Source organism: Catharus ustulatus, chromosome 2 (assembly GCF_009819885.2).
Source record: "Catharus ustulatus isolate bCatUst1 chromosome 2, bCatUst1.pri.v2, whole genome shotgun sequence".
Taxonomy (NCBI): Eukaryota; Metazoa; Chordata; class Aves; order Passeriformes; family Turdidae; genus Catharus; species Catharus ustulatus.
This window is the reverse complement of record NC_046222.1, coordinates 11,407,918-11,430,113: the sequence shown is the minus strand read 5'-3', so window position 1 is coordinate 11,430,113 and position 22,196 is coordinate 11,407,918. Positions and strand designations below refer to the sequence as shown.

The 22,196-nt window shown below is 38.5% G+C and overlaps 1 protein-coding gene across 2 annotated transcripts in view; it reads right to left on the bottom strand.

The window, feature by feature from the left end:
• The window catches only part of USP25 (ubiquitin specific peptidase 25), an 87,949-nt gene that overhangs the window by 39,468 nt on the left and 26,285 nt on the right, over nucleotides 1–22,196 (bottom strand). For both annotated transcript variants that reach the window (XM_033052136.2, XM_033052135.2), the window contains exons 4-5: nucleotides 17,630–17,753; nucleotides 11,895–12,057 (exon numbers count right to left, since the gene is read on the bottom strand). In XM_033052136.2, the coding sequence (XP_032908027.1) occupies nucleotides 11,895–12,057; nucleotides 17,630–17,753 (287 nt within the window). The remainder of the gene's footprint in view (nucleotides 1–11,894; nucleotides 12,058–17,629; nucleotides 17,754–22,196) is intronic.

Here is a 22,196-nt window from a genome sequence, read left to right as displayed (position 1 = left end):
CTAAAAATCACTTCATTACAGAAGAACATTTTGATGAAGACAGTGTAGGAGGAAAGGTCTGAAATACCTTAAACATGCTCATCACAGAAGCACAGGAAAGATCTGCCTTCCTTACTTTCTTGGGTTTACAATCTATAATTAACTCTCCTCCCACTCTATCACATATCTTACCCATTTGTTTTGAAAGGCAGAGTTTGCTTACCCCAGCAATAGACTTTGATCCCAGAATTTGTCCTACCCATGTAAAGACTTGAATCACAGACCACATCAGTTTAACAAGTTTTCAACACCACAGTGCCAAATAAATGAAACACAAATTGTGAAGAAGTAATGCACTTATTCCAGTAATTTAGAACATACTGGTAAGGGAAAAAAAAAGGTTGTCCAAAATTGCAATGTTCCTGATTCTCCTTGTGAAAGAGCCTGTCCAGAGTCTAACCTTTCCCCATGCCCACAGTATAGAGCATCCCCAACAAAAGAGACTACCATTATCACATTTCTTTTTAGATGTAAGAAGTATCAAAAACATCAGCCAAGAAAAGACCTTTCTGACCTTGCTGAATCAAGGTAGACAACTGAGTAGTCAAACTTTTTTCCTGTTTTGCTCTTCAAAATATATGTTCCCCTTTTATCCATCCTTGCAGAGATGGGAGATTAAAACAGAGTTCTTTGTTTACTTACTCAAAGCAAAGAAAATGTTAATATTTAATTCAAGTGTCAGTCTAGAAGCTGATGTTAATTGAAGTTATGTCTCATGATGTAAGAGCATTCCACTGGTGGGCTCTTCATCAAGTAAAACATGGCAATGTTTTATGTACAAAATAAACCAGCTGCTGAAATATAATGTCCAAAGGGTGAATTCTCTCCATAACTAATCCAAATGCCATCAAAGTGCCAAGCAGCTGAGCAAGCCAATTTCATAATACAAACATGCAAATTATGTACAAAAAATTGTACTCAACTTTAGCATTTTTGCCTGGCATTCAATCCAACAAGTTTTTCACAAAAATTCAGTCTCTTTAATTCAGAACTCTGAATAATCCCATGGTTTCTGACTGACCTGAACAAACATCTGTGCAATCTGCTAAGATAAGAGTATTGTCAGATTTGCTCTTTTCTTCTTCAGCCTTGTACTATTCAAAATTTCTTATGCAAGATGTTTAGTTGTTAAACTTCTTGCCAGAAAAGGTTACACTATGCATGGTTGTTTTGAGATGCAGCAGAGCCCTCATAGTTTATCTGCTGCCAACACCACTAATGCACACAGGACAGTGTCATGCTGTAGCTCTCCTGTACAGAGCTAAATCAACTTAAGGAATCTTCTGCCTTCATTTTAAAAAGATCATTTCCCAGTGAAAGTGTAAACAAGTGCCTAAAACCAACTATTTTTGTGCCTGAAGTATCTCAGTGAGGAACCTGCTCACCTAAACCCAGCAGAGACCTCCCAAGGCCAACCACCCCAGAGCCCAGAAAGGGGTGAGGCAAAACAGTTCCCAGTTTGCTGAGCCAAATTCTGTCCAGGCTCCCTCCACCCAGGGTAAGTGGCCCATGAGGCAGAAGCTGCTCTTCTGCAGCCACCAAGAGACAAAGCAGACTGTCCCTGACCAAGAGGCCCTAGCCTAAAGCTCCAAACACATTTGCTTTCCAAACACACTGCAGGGAGCAGCACCTCACCTCTTACCCACTTGGCTTCAGCTGCACAAAGGTGTCAGAACTCCCAGTGCAAGAAAACAGGTTGCATCTAAAAGGTGAATATTTCATATCTATCCTTGATCAAACACCTTTACAATTGACTAAAACACGCAAAACTTATGCATGAAAGAAAAACTCTCTGCAAGGAGGGCTTGTGGCTTATTTTCCCCAGTGCATTTAACCATTTAAAAGCTGTCATCTGGAAACTTGATGAAGTTATACCAATTCTAATGGCCATAAACATCAACAGATTTTTAGAATAATGCCTTGTATTCTGTCAGTTTTGGGGGGAGAACAAAACAGTAAAAATAAATGAGACTAACAAGAACAGTAATCCAGTCTCAGTTTAAGGCATTCACACCAACAATGCTGAACAGCAACAGACGTTGTGGTTTTCCCCTGATTTAAGTGGTTATGATGTATTTTCAGTCACACCAGAGAGAACTGGAGTTGCAATTTCTGTACTGTAAGACACTAAAACATCCACTTTTATGAGTTCAAACACAATTTCTGAAAGTAAGTTGCCTTGGTTTTCCCTTAAAACACTCTGCTTATCCCTTTTTCCTCCCTTAAAGTCTAGGATTATCAAGCATAAGGACCTTGCCAAAATTTAGGTTGACTAAGGGCCGACTAAAGGATTAATTCTTAACATTCAAGAACTGTGGTGCTTCATTAATGCTGCAAGAATATAAATTAGTCAGTATATTAAATCTATAAATCTCTGGCATGCAACACAGGTCATTAAAGACCACCAGCAGACTTGAATTAATAAAGTTACTAACACCAATAACACTTAAGAGAGTAGGAAAACACTGCTGCTCAGTCGAGATACAAGATGATCCAACAAGCTGCTGCAGAAAGCTTCAGAGAGGCTCTCTGGTGGATTCTTGCAAGTTTGTAAGCATTGGTCACTAAAACCAGCTGTTTCACTAACAGATGGATGAAAACATTTGGTTCTCTTTGACTACCAATTTTGCATTTGTTTCCAGCACTGAGAACAAGAAACAAGAAAGAGGCAAAAAATGTCCACAAGAACTGTGCATTTTTAACATGTATCAGCTTTATACGTTTGCTTGAAAACCTGAAGTTCATAATGCCATGAACACAGACAGTTTCCCATTGAATTTGCAAAAGGTTAAGGTTGGAAAGACAGAGGGAAGACAGGACGGAAGGAAGAAAACAGAAAACTAAATATATCATACTAGGAGAGCTTGAAAAACAACTCTGGGCAAGGAAAAAGAAAAGCAAACATTCCTACAGAGCTCCTAAACAAATTGCTTTGGGTTCCAGCATTTAACTAAAACATGATATTGCCTCAGTTGAAAACTTGTATGTATCAGCACATCACAACACCCATTTTCCTCATTTAGTCATCTGGGGCCTTTTATGCATTTCCAATTTGACATTTATTTATTTATTTCATTTTTTATTTAAAGTCCCACAGCCAAGACCATATATACCTTCATTTTGTGTAACAAGCAGAGAGCAATCTTAAACAGTGAATACATCATTACTGTTCTAATAATAAAAGGCAAAAATAAAGCCCTATGTCAAAGTATATTATTTGCAATAGTTTGCCTCTGTCAACATGACAAATTAGATTTATGTTCTTATTTCACTTTATAAACCATGTTGGTGGTTTAATGTATATAGAGTCAGTTTTAGTGGGGTAGATTGAGTATTATTAGGGTTAACATTTTATTCATGTTAATAATTCAAATCAAAGAAGAACACAGAGCTATGGAATGTGTGTTCCTACACGCATTGCCATGTTTCCTCTAACAGAAAAAAAAAATTGAAATTTACTAGTTACCAGTATTTGAAGTGCTAAGGTTTAAAGTAAAAACTACATCTAAATATTGCACAAGTTAGTGATTTAATACTCCTACATGCCTCTGATTGAATATGAGTGTCCAAAGCTCCATATTGCAAAAACATGAGCACCTTCACTGACAGCTGAGTCCAGTTCTCACCAACTTGCAAGCCTTTTGAACTCTATATTCCTATATCTTGAGAGAATTGGGATTGTTCAGCCTGAAGAAAAGGCTTCAGTGTGACCTAACTGTAGCCTTCCAACACCTGAAGTGAGCCTACAGGAAAGATGGAGAGAGACTATCCTGGAGTAACAGCATTCACACTCACAGAATAAGTTTAGATCAGATATTAGGAAGGCATTCTTCACAGGGAAGATGATGATGCACTGGCATAGGCCCCATCCCTGGAAGTGTTCAGGGCCTGGTTGGATGGAGTTCTCACCAGTCTGGTCTAGTGCAATGTGTCCCTACCCATGGCAGGGGGTTGGAAACATAATCTTTAAGATCCCCACCAATCCAGGCCATTCTTAGGTCCTAATTTGGAAGAATCACTTCTCTCTCCTCTTTAAGGCTTTCCTATTTCTGGATTTTTTTTTTTCTTTTTGGTTCATATTCTTGAAAGTATTTTCTCACAACGAAGTCCATAAAGTGCCTGCTTGTTGCTACTGCACTGGTTGTTCTGCTGGGCACAATGCTCCCTTCTATCCTGCTCCTCCTTGTAACTTAATCTGGGGGTATCTCCCACTCCACCTATTTGAGTCTTATTTCTCTTAAGTGGTAAATCCCATTTCCAGAATAGAGACTAATGACAGGCATTAAGAAAATTAGGAAGTCACCCAAAACATAGCTGTGTGCCTCTTTATATACACTGAGGATGTGGCACAATCCAAAGTTTCCCTTGCATTCTTTAGACAACTTCATGTAAGGAAAAGAGAAGGGAAGTGAGCATAGCAGGTTCAAAGCTGAGACTTGAGCAGGTTCCTGTTCAAACTTCACTGTGAAAATATAGGAAGAGGAGCTTGCTATTTCTCTTCCCCTCTGAAACAAAAACTCCTACAGACAGATATGACACTGCTTGATGGTTGAACCTCAGCACAACTACCCCACATGTAAAGTGGCAGTGATAAGGAAAACATTTAATAATTAGAGAATGCCAGATTCAATCCCAGGTCTCAAAAACTTTGAAAAGTACCTCTAAAAACACGTTTTTATTCATAAACAAACAACCAATTAGCATTCCAATCTAGGAACCTTGAAAACTTAGGTAGAAATTGCAGTTTTAAGTTATCATGTCTTGCATCTCGAAAAGGCTGAGGTGCAACACGGAAGAAGATGGAAAACAGCTTGCACACTGTTTGAGCTACAAAGTCAAACTAAGACCTCTAGCAGGCTTGAGTTAAGTCAACATTTTAAACAAACAGTTCACCATGGAATGACCAGCCTGCATTTAGAGAACATTTACTTGTTTATAGCAACAAACTCAGAACATTATTGCAATTCAGAAGACAGTTAAGTATGATATGTGTCCAGAAGAATTCACTTTATGCTTGTGTCTTGGCACATATTAAGAAATGCCATCCAACCACTCCTCTATTACATGGTCAAAGTAAAAAAAAAAAAAATCTGTTAGGACAAAAAAAATCACAGCCAGCATTCCCTTACATGGTTACAGTTTTCAACTTTTTGCCCAAATTTAGTGATGTAAATTTAAATAACACACCTAAACAATACATCCCGTATCCTTTATTTCCATTAAATGAGCAACTATTTATGAGTCAAAGTGAAAGCCATGATCCATTAAAGCTTTCCATACCTTTGCAACAAATTTTGCAATATTACTAATTGCCAGATGTAAGGAAAGAGTTTGAAATATCACACAAGCAACCTGAGGGAACCAGAGACTACAGAAGCACAAAAAGCAGGAAAAGGAATACCATGTCAGCAGATATCATAGGATGACTGAATTTGGAAGGGACAGGTTTACTTTAAAGAGAAACAGAGGGAGTGACAGAGAAATGGGAAGCAAGAAACTAGATTTCCAAAACTATTATTCTAGGCTTTTTGGTATAAATGCACTATCATATCATCCATCACAATCCTTTCCATCCATCATGACAAATAAAAAACATAAAATAATGTAAAAGTTAGATACTTGTGGTAGGCTGCTTTCAAGAAGACCAGTATTGGTAAACAGCTGAGCCACCAACTAGGAAGAAAATATTTGCTTGATTCTCACCCATCAAGCTGCTTCACTTCTTCCCAGAACTAGAAGTCTAGGATCAAAGGAGATCCTAACCCCAAGCATACTGACATAAGGAAAACAAGAAGGCTGCTTCCAAACACAATGCAACAGAGTAAAATGCTGGAAGTGGTGCTAAGGACCCTGAAACAGAAGTTAAAGAGAACCCTTGGAGATTTGTTTGGCAACTTCATTCAGCAAGCTAGGCACTTTTGGAGAAAAAAAATATCAGACTCCGACAGACTCACGGAGAAAGCAGCCCCAGCTGTCCTGTTGGGTTACCTCATTTGGTAAAGGGAGGAGCTGCAACCTGGCCCTCTGGAAGTCATGAGACTGGGGGAGAGAATGCACATGGTACATGAGGAATGGGACCAGAGAAAGGGGAAACAGCAGCATTCACAGTACAGTTTTCACTGATTCCCCACACATTTTCCTTCTCCCACAGAAATCCACCTCGGCACACCGAGTCAGTGACATCCTCAGAACGATCTGGACATCTCCCATGGCACCTTTTCCACAGGGCAGGTCCTGCCAGGACATTACTTCTTGCACCAGAACCCCACTTGGGACTTCAAAAGATAAAGTTAACTCTGGTGCAGTGTCTTAAACTAAAACATCTGGGGGAGAACTTACACAGGCAGCAAGCCTAAGACATGATTCCAGCAACATATTCATGTCCTGTGAGTTACTTGCGTTCTACATCCCATGTCCTGAAAACCCTTAAGTTGTGCTCAGCATGGGATGAAGGAACCACTCCACAGGCTCCATAAATTTATTATTTCTAAGCCATTTTCAGGCTGTAAACTCTTACAGCCAAGAAAAACTGTGACATTACCTTTTCACAAGAGGACCACTAAAATCTACTGCAGAGAAGTAAAAACACATGGTGGTATACTTGTGTTTTGTTTGTTTAAAGAACTTGACGTCTTAAGTTCTATTTCAAGAGCAGACATATGTAGTTACAATAATGAGAATTTTAAAGAATGAAAAATCAACACACAAACAACAAAAAAATAGTCTAAAGCCTCAAGATTTATGGATCCTTTAATAAATGTTTGTCTAACAGTAGCAAAATCTTGCATGGGTGAACTGCTGTCCCAAATGTAGGTTTATTACAAGTTTAAGAAGAAGCAGAAAAACTGTTGAGGAACTTGATTTATTTCTTGGCAGGTAAGGAAGAAATGAACATGATTTAATACAGTTTTGTTTTGACATACTCTCTGGGGACTCAATTTTAAATTCATGTTATTATCAAGTCAGAAGTCCCCAAGAGCAAGACTTTCAGAAGTTACACAGTGGGAACAATACTACTGTTCATTCTAACCCTGCTGAATGTAACTGTTGAAAGGAAAACTGTTGCAGAGCCCTCTGAAGAGAGACTCTCCTCTTCCCCTGCAGAGGAAGATGACTTTCACATGTGTCTATTTCTCTAAGGCACAAATAAATACAGGGTGAAGGCAACATTTCCAGAGATGTTTGAATCTTTAGAGTTTTCTGTCACTCACAACGAATGTCTCTTCAAGAATTTCATGCTCTTAATGCAAATACAAAAACCATTTATGACTGCATTTGACTAAGACAGTTTATTGGTGCCTATAAAAAACATACATTGCAAAAGGAAAGCATCAAAATGTCAAAATCTTTTTTTCCTTAACAAGCACCCCTTAAATAGAAGGCTTTTCTTTCTTTGCAATTTAGTTTTGGATTTTATTACACAATATATCATTGTGACTGACAGTAGTTAACATTTAGATATTGTTGACCTATGTGATGTGTCAGGTTACAAAAGCCTCCCAAAGAAAGCAAGAAAATACTTCTACATAGTCAATGCAACCCAAGTAGTCAATCTGCCCTGTGGATAAATAAATATGGTATTAGCTAATGTTCTAAATTAACATGCATTAAATTTCCTGGGATGGTTGCTTGAAACATAAATCTTCCTGGCTGACAGATAATATTAATAACCTAAATTTTCAAGCAAGTTATAAATCTTTCAATGGTTTGCTTGAATTACATTCCATAGACCTAACTCCAGAAGTTTCACTATCTTTTAGGATCAAGCCATTATAGTTCCAGACACCACAGACTTTCACATGGTATGGCTGCAGACCATAAGAACTAGCTAGGTCTCTTTCTAATCTGTTTTCAAGGTATAAAGTTGCACACTGGGTATAAATAACATGAGATCATAGGTCTAGCATGGGTTTTTACATTCTCTGCCCTCAGCTCTTATCTCTGTGTCGAACAAATTAAAACTTCAAAAATTTCCATAAAAACATGTATTCAAAGATTTTCAGTTTCCTATATTAAAAAGTCTTCAACAAAAATGCACATGCAATCAGTCCTTTAGATTTAGGACTGCAAGGAAAGTAAAATCTGATCACACAACAAAGAAGGTAAGACAAGAAGTCACATTAGCTCCATAAAGATCTTTATAGAAATAAAATCTTTGTTTCTCTTAGGACAAAGACAATGTTTCTGCTCTAGCAAAAAGAGCTATGCATACAATGAAATAAGGAAAGGAGGAGAGATGAACAAAGGGGAGTATCAAAAGATCTCTAAGAACACAGAAAATTCAAACACATGTTAGATTGTTAAATGCTGAAAGAGGCCTAAGAACATAAAAACTTCAATGGGAAGTGGGGGTGGGTCATAGAACAAATAAAGAAATCTTTCCATTTCATTATCTACAGCATTACCTACACACAACCTACAGGTAAATCCTTCCCATTAAAAATACAAAGCCAGACCAACAAACAAAATGACCCACCTCAAAAAACAAAACAAAACAACAACCTCCAAGTCAAGCAGAACATGTATAACAGTAATCCAGGTACAAACAAATAGGCAATTAAAAATTAAGAGAGGAACAACCATCTGTTCCAGCCTGAAGGGAGGTTACTGCAAATTCACCAGCTCCACACTGGTAAGTAAAACTCAGAAGTGATCTGAAAAGGACAGCAAATTTTGAGGATGTCTGCTCAGTAAAGAGATTTGTAGTGTAGTAGAAATAAGAGCTGGAAAGTATGAACTGACAAAAACATCACATGAGACTGAGTATCTATGGAAGAAGAAAGCTAAATTCAAAACTATGTGTACAGTGAGGTACATGGTGGCAAGCATTACTGGAATTCATAGAAGATGATGGCTACCAAACTAACTAGCATTATTCACATTATTGACCTATGAGATCAGACCAGGCTACTCAGGGGTTTTTTTCAGGTATCTTAAAACTTTCCAAGGTTTGAAAAACCCTACACAGCCTCTATGGGCAACCTCTCCTGCCTGCCTGTCTTTATGGGAAAAAATGCTTCTTTATATCCAGGCTTTATCTTCATTATCTCAGTGACTCCTATTGCCTCTCATCCTCCCAATATGCACTGCTCTAAAAAACCTGGCTCAAGTACATCAGAAGCCTCTTTTATTCTCCATGACTTAGCAAAAATGAGAGAGAGTTGCCTTGCTAAGACTTCTCCCCACTGTCTCTCATCACCACTGGACACAGCTCAGAGGGTCTTGTGGACTTGTATGGGTCAAGCTTCCCCAAGTAATCTCTTACTCAGATCCTTAACCCTATTCAGAGTTCCCTCAACTATGTACTATGAGTCTTGGAGATCTCACTGGTAAAGGCTGAGGCAAAGCAAGGCACTGAGTACCTCACCTGCTCTCACATTCAGCCACATTCTCCTCACTCAGCCCTTTATGGCCAGTATAACATCAAAACCTTTTCTTGTTACCCTAGAAACTTTTGAGACATCAACTCAGCTCAGCTTTCACTTTATTAACACCATTCCTTCATGCCTGGACAACATTTCCAGTCTCCTCAACAGCCCATCTCTGCTTCCAGATCCTGCACACTGTCTGCTTGTGCTGAAGCTTGGCTATGAGCTCCGTAAGAGCAGAATGGACCCTTCTGGCAATGAGGGAATACTGTTAGTCTTCCTAAGCATCTCTGCTCCTCCAAGCTGTCACCTGTGGAACCCCAAATACCAACTTCTAAAAGACAAGTCTGCTCTCCTGAACACTGGGTCTGGTCCTGTTAATCCTTTCTTGCTCCCATCAGCATCTTGAACTCTACTATTTCATGGTTGCTGCAGTCAAGAGTACCCACATTACTCCACCTTCAGTTCTGTTTCTGGGGAACAGCAGATTCAGCTGTGCATCACCCCTAGCTGGCCCATCAGTGCTCATACTAAGAAGCTGTTCCTCATACCCTCCAGAAACCTGGTTTGTTTGTGTCCTGCTGTGTTGGACCCAGCAAAGGTGAGGATGTTTATTAATGTTTCCTATGGGAACCACAGACTGTAACCAAGAGATTTCCTCATCAAGAAGGTTGTGTTCCCATCCTCATCCTGAGGAGGATAGTCTGTAGCAGACTAATCACAGTGGCACTTCTACCAGCCCCTCCTCTGATCCTGATCCACAGACTCTCATCTTAAACTGCCACCTGGTCCCACACAAGTACCACACACATTTGAGGTACTCCTTCAGGAAGAAGGCAGTGCCTCTGCTTGTCATCCCTACTTGTCTTTCCTGAGGAGCCTGTATCTCTCCCTCATACCACCCCCCAATTCACAGCACACTCACATCTTAGGAGCTTTCCCCATCCCCAATTAAAGTGCTACTAGAGCTAGAAAGGATCTGGAGTAGAGCAACTAAGTGGATCAGAGCTTAGAACACATTCTACAGGTGGTAACTGAGCATACAGTCTGGAAGAAAAGAGATCACTAAGGTGTTGAGAGTAGGAGAGCAGCCCACAGAAATGTAATGGAACCAATTCTGTCTGGTCTGCCAGGAGACATGTAGGCTACTGGACAAAGATAGTGGGAGCCAGGTTCAAAAACACCACACAAAACCATGGCAGCCCGTTATGCAACAGCAAGCACACCCAAAGGACCCTTTAGGGTGCAAGAAGTTTGCAGAGATCAAGGAAGACAACATACAAGGAAGGTCCCCTGGGGTTTACCAAACTGCAGTAGATTAAAAAAAACCTTCCAAGATAAAAGTAGTGGGAGGCTCAGGAGTGTTTTACCAGAGCAGTATCATGCATATTGTTTGTACTCCACTAAAAGCATCCATTTGTGGAAATTGCTAGGCAGAACACTGATCTAAATGGACTCAGCCTGAAGTACAGCAGCCATCTTTCAACAGTCACTATGAAGGTAGCAGGATTAGTTTATCTAAAGTGCTTCAGCCCGACAGTAATTTGTTAAAAATAGGTATTAAATATTTTATTTTCTTTCTCTAGAAACCTCAGACTATGAAAAGTTACAATACATTTGTTTCTTGTAGACACCATTTGTTTCTAGTAGACTAAAAATAAATTTCCCACTGTTGTATTGCAATTTCACCCTCAGTTTTCTGTAGGTTAAAATGCTTTTCAGTAGATCTACAGATTATTTACAGAAACATACATCTCTTAAAAGATGGATTAATAAAGTTTATATACATCAATTATTGATATTAGAACATTAGCTTTCACTAGGCAAGTTGCCATATTTGTACTCATTTCCCTATTCACCCTATCTTAAAAAAAAAAAAAAACAACACACATTGATTGCATTACATAAAACAACCAAAACCAGTTGCAATTGCATCCATATCAGACCTTCCCATTCATTTTTCTGAAGTTTCCTTCTTTATCATTTATTCCTCCTTTTACTCTACCCAGCTGTAGCCACCTGAGTAAGCACTCCATGACTGGAGGTATCTCATTTCTTCCACCTACCTCCACCATCAGCCACCCCCCTTTCAGTCATTTGCAGGTGCTCCTTTTAATATAAAAGAAGTGGTTGCTCATCTGTAACCCAGTTTTCCCATGTTTTTAGGCATCCACAATTGTCACTGATTTCAGCATGAGCTGCATAAGCCCATGATCTTCAGAGAGTCAACTTCTTGTCTTCAACAACTTCTTAATAAGAAACATTTTGAAGCTTTACTTAGATATGCTACCAGTCCTTTCTACACTTCAGTCTGACTTATGGATAGACACATTAAGAGATGCAACAAATAATGTCTAAAGACATCTCATGCAGTGGCCTAAACTTCCCAGGAAAAAAGATAATTTCAAATAATGCACTTAAAATCAGCTGACTCACCTCCCAATAGATACAGTGAAGAATGCACACAGCTGACTGAAGAGTGCTTACCTGAATGACAGCACTAAACCAGCACGTGTTGCCAACATTCTTTAATCCCACTGGGCAGTTGTCTTGCCGCTTCCGATCATAAGGGTTTGGAGAGTCACTCCATACCTCTGGATGCGTCCTCTTTAAACTTGCTTTATTTTCTGCAATACTGGCTTCTAGAACTCTTCGGGAACAGAAGGGAGAGAAAAATGTGAGAAAAAAAAACAACAACCCCAGAAAATAAAATTTAAAAAACCCCACCAAGTAGTAAAATGCATACAGACATTACAATGACATCATTCACTTATTGTTGCTGAACAATATATGCAATAACATGTCTTCAAAAATGCTATTTAACTTTTAGCTATGTTACAGCAATTCCATTACCCTTTGGAAAATGGTATTGGTGAGTGCATGAATCTCCTGTAAGAGCTCTAGATACAAGAGCCATGTCTACAAGTCGTCAATTATTTAAGAACCAGATTCAAACAGGATGGACAAATTTTAGGCAGCACTAATAGTACAGTGCTTTCATCCTCAAACACTTTTATTGCTAAGCAAAGCACAAAGTCACCAATCTTTCGTTTACTGACAAGAAGCCAAAGCTAGGTAGGCAACTTTCAAAAACAAAGGCAATTTTCTTAGTTTCCATTTTTGCAACTTATGCAGTTGTGTTAATCACTTTACATGGCAAGTAATTACTTTATGAGCCATAGAAAGACATCTCCCTGCAATTTTTCAAATGCCACCCAACACTTTAATTGCATGCTTCAATGACCACTTTCTTTGCTGGAAACTGTTCCTATGTGATTTATGCTGAATATCCATATTTCACATGACACTAAGATCTGATGGGTGCGAAGCTCTCCAACTCAAGTTTCACTTGATACATTATTTCTGTATCAGCACTTATGCTTAGCCTGGTGACAAAATAGACCTTTTAAGTAATTTGGGGTAGGTATATTCTAAACAGAAAGATGGAGATGGATGCATTGAGGTCAGGCAACAGTGGCTCTAACTCATAAGCCAAGAGTCTGGTGTGTGCACTACTGACACAGTAGTCACTGTCCCCAGCCATCCAATCCAACTCTCAGACAAAAGGCTGAGCAGTGCTCCACCACCAAGCACAAGATTTCACAAGCTGCATCACAAGCATCTAAGCAGTCTGAGCAGCATGAAGAGCTGTCCTCTCTCAGTTCTAGACTCACTAATCACCAAAGAAAGGCAGGTTTAGGTTGGTCTGTAAAGGGAGATCCTAAAGGATAAAGTTTGAACGTGTTAGGAGAAAACATAGGAACGGACAGCCCCTCTCCCCATCATCTCTCTGTTTCCTACCTACATTTTTAATTCAAGCTATGTTCCTGCCAAAGAATGAAAAGCTATCTTACCAAGAACTATGAAGCATTATATTAATTTACTGCAGATAACTGCTCTGAGGAACATACTAATTTGTCATTGATACTTATTTCGGAAAAAGTACAGTAAAAAAGGCATTCTAAATTTGAGAGACCATTTGATACAAACACCACTTTTGTATCTGTCTCAGGAAGAACCTAAATCTGGTCATTTCCTAAGGATTAATCGATTTAGTTTTTTACACCACCTTATAAACAGCACTGAAAGGACAGGCATATAATCCACTAAGAGTTTCTGTTCAAACACTAAACAGGGATGGAACCTTCTCTTTTTTTGTTTCCCCCAGAAGTTCAAGAATATTTCAAGGTATTTCAAGATTCAAGTTCAGAAAAATAAATACTTTCGAACTGAAACTATTCCCTGACCCCATGAGTATTACCATTCATCAGCTTAATTACCAACTAAAATTTCTTTTTTGTATTTGAATTTGCGTTTCTTTAGCAGGTAAGGGATTTACTCATCTCTAACTCGACCTGAAATGTGTTCTCATGTCAACTATCTGCTTCTGAAGGCATCATGGTATTTTTTCCGTAATTCTACTTATAACACTATCTGCCCTCAGAAAGTACATGCAATAACTGCACATTCTATGTGCTGAATTCATTTTCAGACCTAATAGCTGTGATGCAGTTAAATCAAAAATGGTAAGTGAAATAAAGTGTAGTGAGCACAATAAATAGGAGCCTAATGATCAGCTCAAAAGCTACATAAATAAATGTATTTACTACCTCAGTGAGGATCTCATAAAATACTCCCTGTCTTACATTCATAGACTCACAAATCTGGGACATCACCTGGATCAAGAATCTTAACACTGCTTGACAAAACAAGCATCCTTCCAGAGAGTTATTACAAGGGCTTAGCAATTTTGATGACAGAGTTGAAGTCCCACTTGGTGACTCTTGGGGACAACAGCACAGTCTCCAGCACAGAGCCATCAGCTCCATCAGCAGGGTTTGGCATTCTCACAGGACCTACACCTCCAAGGGCTGGAATCCTGTTTGGAGGGAACTGCTGTAGCACAGGTTAGTTAGTGCCAGGCCTGGCATGAGACTTGAAAGCAGTGTTTTATTTCTCTGGAATAAGTTGAGCACAGCCAAGCAGCTTTGCAGAACTGCAGGGGGCTCGCCAAACAAAACAGAAATGCCTGGGCAAGGCAAGCCCACCGCACAAAGATTCAATCAAACCACTCTAAGGAAGCCCACGCAACATGCTGCAGAAAAGCCCACTCTGTCAGGTTACTCAGCTAAAAGAGGATGGGAAGGTGTTTGTATTGTGCCAGTCTTGCAGCTGGGTATCCAGGAATATATCCCTGACTCTACAACATTGCACAACCCCACCTTGGATCTATACACACAGTGCTTAACCACAGTGCAGAGTCCCCAGCCGCTTCTATGGCACTGATTTTTAAAAAAGCCCAGGGGCTGCATCCTTTATGCACTGACAGCATGTACTAATTTTTATATAGGCAGTACCACAGGCACAACACAGGCCAGCTGATTTCTCCTTCCAGTAATATCTCACTGGCTTCCCTAGTGAAGCCCTATTTGGTCAGCTTCAGACTCCTTCAATCCAGTCACAGCAATATAAACAGGAGAAACTTCTTCACAATAGGAAATACACTGATCATGCACATTTCTCTGGGAGATTTAAAGAGGAAACAGGAAAAGACTTTAAATGTGCCATGTACAATCTGTGCAGCTTGGACACTAGGACATTTCAGATGCACTCCTCTCAACACCTACACAGTAATCAGATCTGTCCTCATTAGGCATTTTAAAGCAATTACATTCAGGAAGACAAATTCTACGTGCATTACAACACAAATTACACAAGTAAAAAAATTCCATTAATTCTCCCTTGGAAACCCTAACACAAATTAAATTCCAACCACTACAAATATCTTTGAAAAAAATACCCACCACAGTAAAAACTACTTAAATATGCATATGACCTACATTTTAAAAAATTAAACATTTCCACAGTTTAAGTTAGCTTATTATTGACCTCCTATCCTATTTGATTTCTGCTTCTTGTTTTATCTAAAAAATAGAAAGTAAATGGCTGTAACTTGACTTGTTTACAACCACACTGTTCTACGTTTTGTTTTGAGAAGTTCTGCACAGATCCTGCGCTTTCTGTTGGAGTGCCAACATTCTTCTGTGGGGTGTTAACTATGAAGTGTGGTGTTTTTTTTTTTTGTTCTTTTTTGTTTGTTTGCTTTTTTTTAATAAAACCAGTCTGAAGTCCCACCTTAACGAAATTGATTGAATAGTTGGGATCAAGAATTCAAGAATTCTGAACTTCCTATATTTGTTCAATGTTGATATAATTTGCCATCAGCTCAAGGTGCTTCTCACTACATTACTGAGTTGATCCAATGTCTCAGTGCTGCCAAAACCTTCAAGACCCTCATTCTTCTCTGCCTCCATTCACAAGCCAAGTCCCATTCCCTTCCTTGTGTCATGAAATACTATGGATCCTTCAGTGAATATTTTTTATGGCTTTGTGAAATGAATTTGTGCAATAAATGATCCAACAAACTCCCCAGCAAGAATAGAAAAAGTGGTGCCGTGCACCAAGGGGGACATGACTTGAAACAAGCTCTTCATTTGACATTGCACATGTTACTGTGTGCAATTTTGCCATTAGATGCAAGTCCCTATTTCATAAGGCCAACACTTTCTCTACAAATAACCAGATTGTCTAGATGCCTTTGTACATACAGGAAAAAAGGCATCCTTTGTTATTTTCTGCAGCCAGAAAAATATACACTGTAATTTAATGAGAAAGTATTTATAATACTAAGTTATGGGCTAAGCAGATACGACCAAAGAGGAGTTTTCAGTTTCAAAAATGAAAAACAAAGTCTACAGCAAAAATCCTAAATCTTCAAGGCTCCCAAGAACTGAGTGCAACAGAAGTAGTCCAGGCTTAGGCAAATAAAAAGAGGGAGAAAATTTTCCATCTCCAGAAATAGGTCCATCTTAATGCTTAAATCACAACTCTGTAATTACGACAATTCTGCCTTTCAACATGAACACTCAAGAGCTGACCTTCTGAAAAAAAAATTGGACAGAACTGCCACCATCCTCTTGTATATATGCACATACTGAGGCTTTAGAAAAACCATCCCCTTAAATGCTTCTTCCAGTTGTTAATGAGAATATACATCCCTTTCATCTGACCCTTCCCTCCTAAAATATGTCATCTTAAATTCATATAACAGGATTACTTTTTTCACAAATGGTGGGGGGAGGGCAGAAGGGCATGTTTATTCTCACAATTAGCATATTTATTTTTCAAAAGGGGAAAGAAAATTACTGTTGATAAAGTAATACAAATAAAGCAATAAAATATCCATATTCTCAGAAATGGAATTTTCCAATAAGTCATTTAGCCTGTCAAACACAGTGAACTGAGAAAAAGAATTATTGTGGTTAATCTCCCCCATATAAATTATTTTTTTATAAAATTGGTCTTTTACAAGGAGGAAGTACTTTACTGCCTATCAAGGATCAAATCACTGCCTGTTTCCCTTAGAACAAGGTCAGCCACAAATGAAAAACTCAACATTCCTCCCAAGGCCAGTTACAGATGGAAAAAAAGAAGCAACATCCCTCCCCCAGAACCCTACACCCAGGCTTAGTTCAAGTCCCAGATATTTCATAATTGTATCAACATTACCAAAAAACATATACTGTAAAAAAAGTTATCATAAAATCTTATCAAAAGTTAGCTCAAAGACTCTTATCACACCCAAACCAAGAGAGTTAAGTTTATAAAATTTTAAATCCAGAACTTCACTCAAAGCCTATAAATCTTATTTGTTAAATAGGTTAATAACATTCTTCATCTGCTAAAATGGAGCAGCTGCTCTTATAGTATCCTCCAGTCATAATATTAATACCCACTCCCTCAATCTCAGTCTTAGCACAAAGGGAAGAAAATGTTAGTGTAAAAAATGAACACTGCAAAAAACAGGACAAAGTATTTATTAGCTTCTTAATTATATTTTGGTTTTTACCTGGTACACAAGAGAAATTTCTGGGTTTAGGTCCTATTTAAATATGACCACACATCCTCTATCTCCATCCACTTCCTCCATATTTAAAGAAATACATAAATATGAAACATACTATTAAATCCTAGTCCACACATAATAGACTATTTTCCAGTGTAGAACATAAAATACATTAAAGCAGCATCCTGAAGCCAGGCATATCAGTAGCACAAGTAAAAGTAAACAAGTTATTATTTGTTAAAATTTTAAAAAAGCAATACAGGCCAATCTCCAACTCTTTAATTTAATTTCTGCTTTATATAAGTTGGTTGTTTACCTGCTAATGGCTTGTTCCTCATCTGTTATTCCAGTCTCCCTGAATGCCCTGTTTGATTCCTCCAAACTCAAGGCAATTGCCCTCTGAAGATCATCTTTATCATCTCCAGTGAGATCAATCACATCTGAAAAGCAAAACTATCTTTCTCAAAATTAAAAGTGAAACAGAATGAAAGGTAAGTCTTACTGTAGAGGAGAGAGCCCACGTGGATTGCTGAGCACCATTCCAGTCCATCCCTCCTGTGCCCTACGCTCTTCCAACCACTAACCCTGCTAACAGCTCCCTTCTGCCTCCAAGCCAGCTAAAAACCTCAGCAGCTCACCCTTGGTACGATGGGCTGTAGTTCTCCTTGCTCCTAATGTTCTTAAGTTTCACAAAGCTATGGACAAATTTAGGAATACATGTTTTCTGAAAGCCTTCTTAAAGCAATACACTTCAATGCATTACTTCAGCTACTGAGATCAGTTGCTTTGGGGAACACATGATGAGGAAGACCTTAGTTAAAAAGGATACCTTAACTGAGCATAGTTGATTTTTCCTCCTCATGAAGGAACATGTAATGAAGTTTTCCCAATGCAGCCCCAAATTCTACAAGTATTTCTGTACCCTGGTGAGCCAAATACTTTCACACAGTTTCATAACAAGTGGGAGAGTTCCTTACTCAACCTAATTATTTTCTATCCTGTTTGCGCATTCCTTTTCTGAACATATTTAAATTTTATTTCATGTACTGAAAGTATTCCATCTCAACATGAAAAAAACAAGTACTAGAAACAAAATAAGGATCCATACTTGGATACATGGGGAATACTGGATGGACTACTGATTGAAAACAACTCTACTTCTGCCTTCTACACCAACTCTTATTATACAAAGGATCAAAGACTGACAGCCCCAAAAAATTTCCTTATTTCCTGAGGGCAACAACACCATCTCTGCTCCCAGTTCAGATGGGAACCTACTACATACCACAACACAAATCATGCTCCCATCAGGCATAGAGCCAAGCTTTCAGAGCAGCTAGAGCCTGGCTAGCTAGAATGTCTGTTGTTGCTTCAAAAAAGTCGAGGTCACTGGTTATCACCATTTCAAGGGGCAGAAGTCTCATTTTCCAAGTCAGACAGAACGAAAGGGGAAGTGCAAAAGGGACTTTTGCATGAAATATCAGACAGACATGCACATGGAGCATGGGCTGGTTTGAGTCTTCCTCTTCCAAGGCAAAGTTTACCCAAAGAGTTATGAAAGGGACTTGTCTCCAGCCTGGGGGTTGGCCACTAGAAGCTGAAAGGTTCTGGGAGAGAGAAATACAGATTTGAAACGGGCAATTGCTCACAAAGAGAGACAAGAGGTTTGACAGCATTTCTCCTTCCACAGGCCAAGCCAATTACTCCAAAGAGCTTGTCTATCTACGTTCTGACTTTTCTCTTTTCTCCTGCATGGGCCGACCCACTGTAGAAATCGCAGCTTCCCCTATTCCCCTGAGCTTTCTTTTTGGGGATGTTTCTCATTGGATCAGAACAAAACGCTAAACAGTATACAAAAATCATTGCCATAATCATGCATGAACAGAAAACAGGATGACCCGTCCTTGCACAAAACAGAAACAAGAAATAAGTTGTAAAGAAACTTTTCTGGTAACATCAGCATCTTCAAAACCTAGTTTTAAACTCAGCTCTGTTTTCTCCAAATCATCGTTGAACTTCTATTTTATTTAGTGGGCCTTTAAAGGGAGCACTCTTACCTGCAGAGTACACTGGGCAATCTGTCATGAACTAGAAGTATGGAAAAACATTATTGTTATAAAAGCAGCACTTCCTAATTTTATTCTTACGCCTTCTACAGTCAGCTCAGATCTTCCAGCATAACAGAAGGGTACTTCAACTCAGATGCCTGAAATTCTCCTTCAGATGTACTAAAGAAATTACAACCACCACCTGCAGAAGCTGAGAAGTTTTGATAAATATGCTGCTGTGCTAAGAACATCATTTGGGTGAAAAAACCATTTCAGCCTGGGTGACATGCAAACCTGGCTACAGCCTGAGAGCATAAGGAGACTAGAGAGGTCAACAGAGAGGAGAGGATCCTCTCACCACACACACACTACCTATTATGCTCTAAAATATGGTGCTTGTGTTGTATTTTCTGCACATTCACAAGGAGTTACACACAGCACCTCATTCTCCCTGAAGCAAAGCTGTGTTTATCAATGTAGGAATAATGGTCACAACCCAGCAGCCACACATGCTGATGGACAAGTATGGGATTGCTCTGGTCACTTCCTTAAAGAGAGGAACGTTCCTTAAGCAAATCTCTAGTCAGGAAAGAGTGATGACATTTTTATAAGGCAATAAAGAAAGCTAGATTAAGAAGTCAGTTTCTCTATATGGGGACTATTTTCTAGAAAAGAACTCAATGTGGGTGAAAATGATGCATTTAACAAAACTTCCCCTGTTATACAAAAATCTATTTGGATCACCTCCAACTCACACTTCCATTAAAATATTCAATTTCTTTGAGACTCCCTAGCTCTCTAACTTTCACCAATCTATACCACCACCTTATATGTTCAGAAGTTCATAACCATTCATATTACCAGCAATTACATAATTTTAGTATTTAACCCCCAAATATTTTACTTCTGTTCTCTTTCCAAAAGCAAGCAGAAGTAAGAAATTTGGGGTTTTAATATTCAAATTAATGACAGGCCAAAAGAGTTTGTTCTGGCAAGAGTTCTGGAGCAGACATCCTAGGATTCTCTTAGGATTGCTCCTGCTCTGCATGAAAAAAAGACAATAGAGTGAAGACATGCTGCCAGGTATCACCACTACATGCGAGTGGCGCAATCGATTCATGTCACAGAGGGTTTACCTAGCATAATTTATGTCAAAAAAATGCATTTATAAATATCAGCTCACCCATGGTAACCTAGCTCACACAAGCCTTTAGTTCATAGCAAATGTAAAATAAAAATGGTTTTGACATTTAAGCTAATGTATTTATAGCTGACACAGTAATTCATTAAGCTGCAACACCTCACGTACAACTTGAATCCTAAATAAGATCATAAAGAAGACTTCAGTAGAAGTCATAAAAGAAGGGTAAGTCTGAGACTAAACTCTTCACCCTAAAAAGCCAAAAATAAATAGATATATTTTATATCTATTACCTTCTTGCCACATTCTGCATGCCTGTCAGATGGCCATACATTACACAAGTGTGCATATAATACATTAAATTCATAGGGGTTTTTTCCTCATTTTTGTTTTAAAATGTCTTCATGTTTTATAAATTCTTGCCTGGGGATGTTAAGGTTACAGTTATTAGTAGTAAAACTCATGAAATTGAGCTGTGAAGTTTCCTATCTGATCAACACATTTGTGTTTTAAGAATGAGTTTGGAGAAAAACAAAAAAGATTACTTTTACTCAAAGTGTTTATCAGACACACGAGTTTTTTCTGTGATAGGCTGAAGGATGTATTTCATAAAGGTGTAAGAATAATGCTACTTGTCCAAATTTAGTTACCTGACTTTAATTTACACATGCCAGTTTTGTAATACTCCTCTCATTTAGCCCACAGAACACTTCAGTTCTCATTGACTCATCCTCTTAAAGGTACTCATTACTTTAATGTCAAATAGCCTTAGAAAATGTAAATTTCTTAACCAGGCCATGACTAGTAAATAAAGTTTGCTTATGAAAAAATTCTCCATGAGCAAAGAAAGTTCTCATCAACACAGTCAGGCTTAGTGCATGTGTTTTTATTCAACAAAAATTATCATTCATAATTAATCATCTGCTTTACTAAGAAATGTATTCTTGGTTTACAACATCATTATTATATAATAATGTGCCCTTCTGATACATAAGATTCAGAGAGTTTGACATTGTTTGCAATTCTACAAAACAATTTTAAGTTGTATATTGAAATCTGGGACAAATATACTAATGTATGTATAACAAATGCACACACTATATCTATCCATCCCCATAAATCTTCCTTTAAAAAAAAAAAACAACTTATTAATCTGTTTACTTAGGAAGTTTCTATCATCATTTAAATAAATGGTTCTTACTTGGTTATTGCCTAGGTCATTAAAATAATTACTGTGTTTTGACTTGGTACTTATACAAGGAGGAGGCAGAGAGTGGGATCTTCAAACTTAAGTAGGCTGGGAAACTCAGCATGAGGGACAGATCAGAAGTAGCAATTGAACTCAGGGACAGGCAATAAACATCCACAGTGATGCAAGAACTGGAACAAGGAGAGAAAAAATGAAGGGGCAACCCTGATGGGCTCAACAGAGTAGCGCAATGAAAATCCAGCAGCTACATTCCAATTTCAACACTTCAACAATAGAGAAATCTTTTAATGGAGTTGATTCTACATCCTACATGCTGTCACCTATTCTGTGCTGTTAAATTCACTGTGGTGTCTCAGGCTCCTAACATGAAGATTAAAGGAATTTAGGTGGTTGTATATGCCAATTTTGGTTAAAACTGTTTGGGGGCAGAGCACCCAGCACTCCTGCAGCAATTCAGCCAACTCAAACTGCTGTACTGGTACTG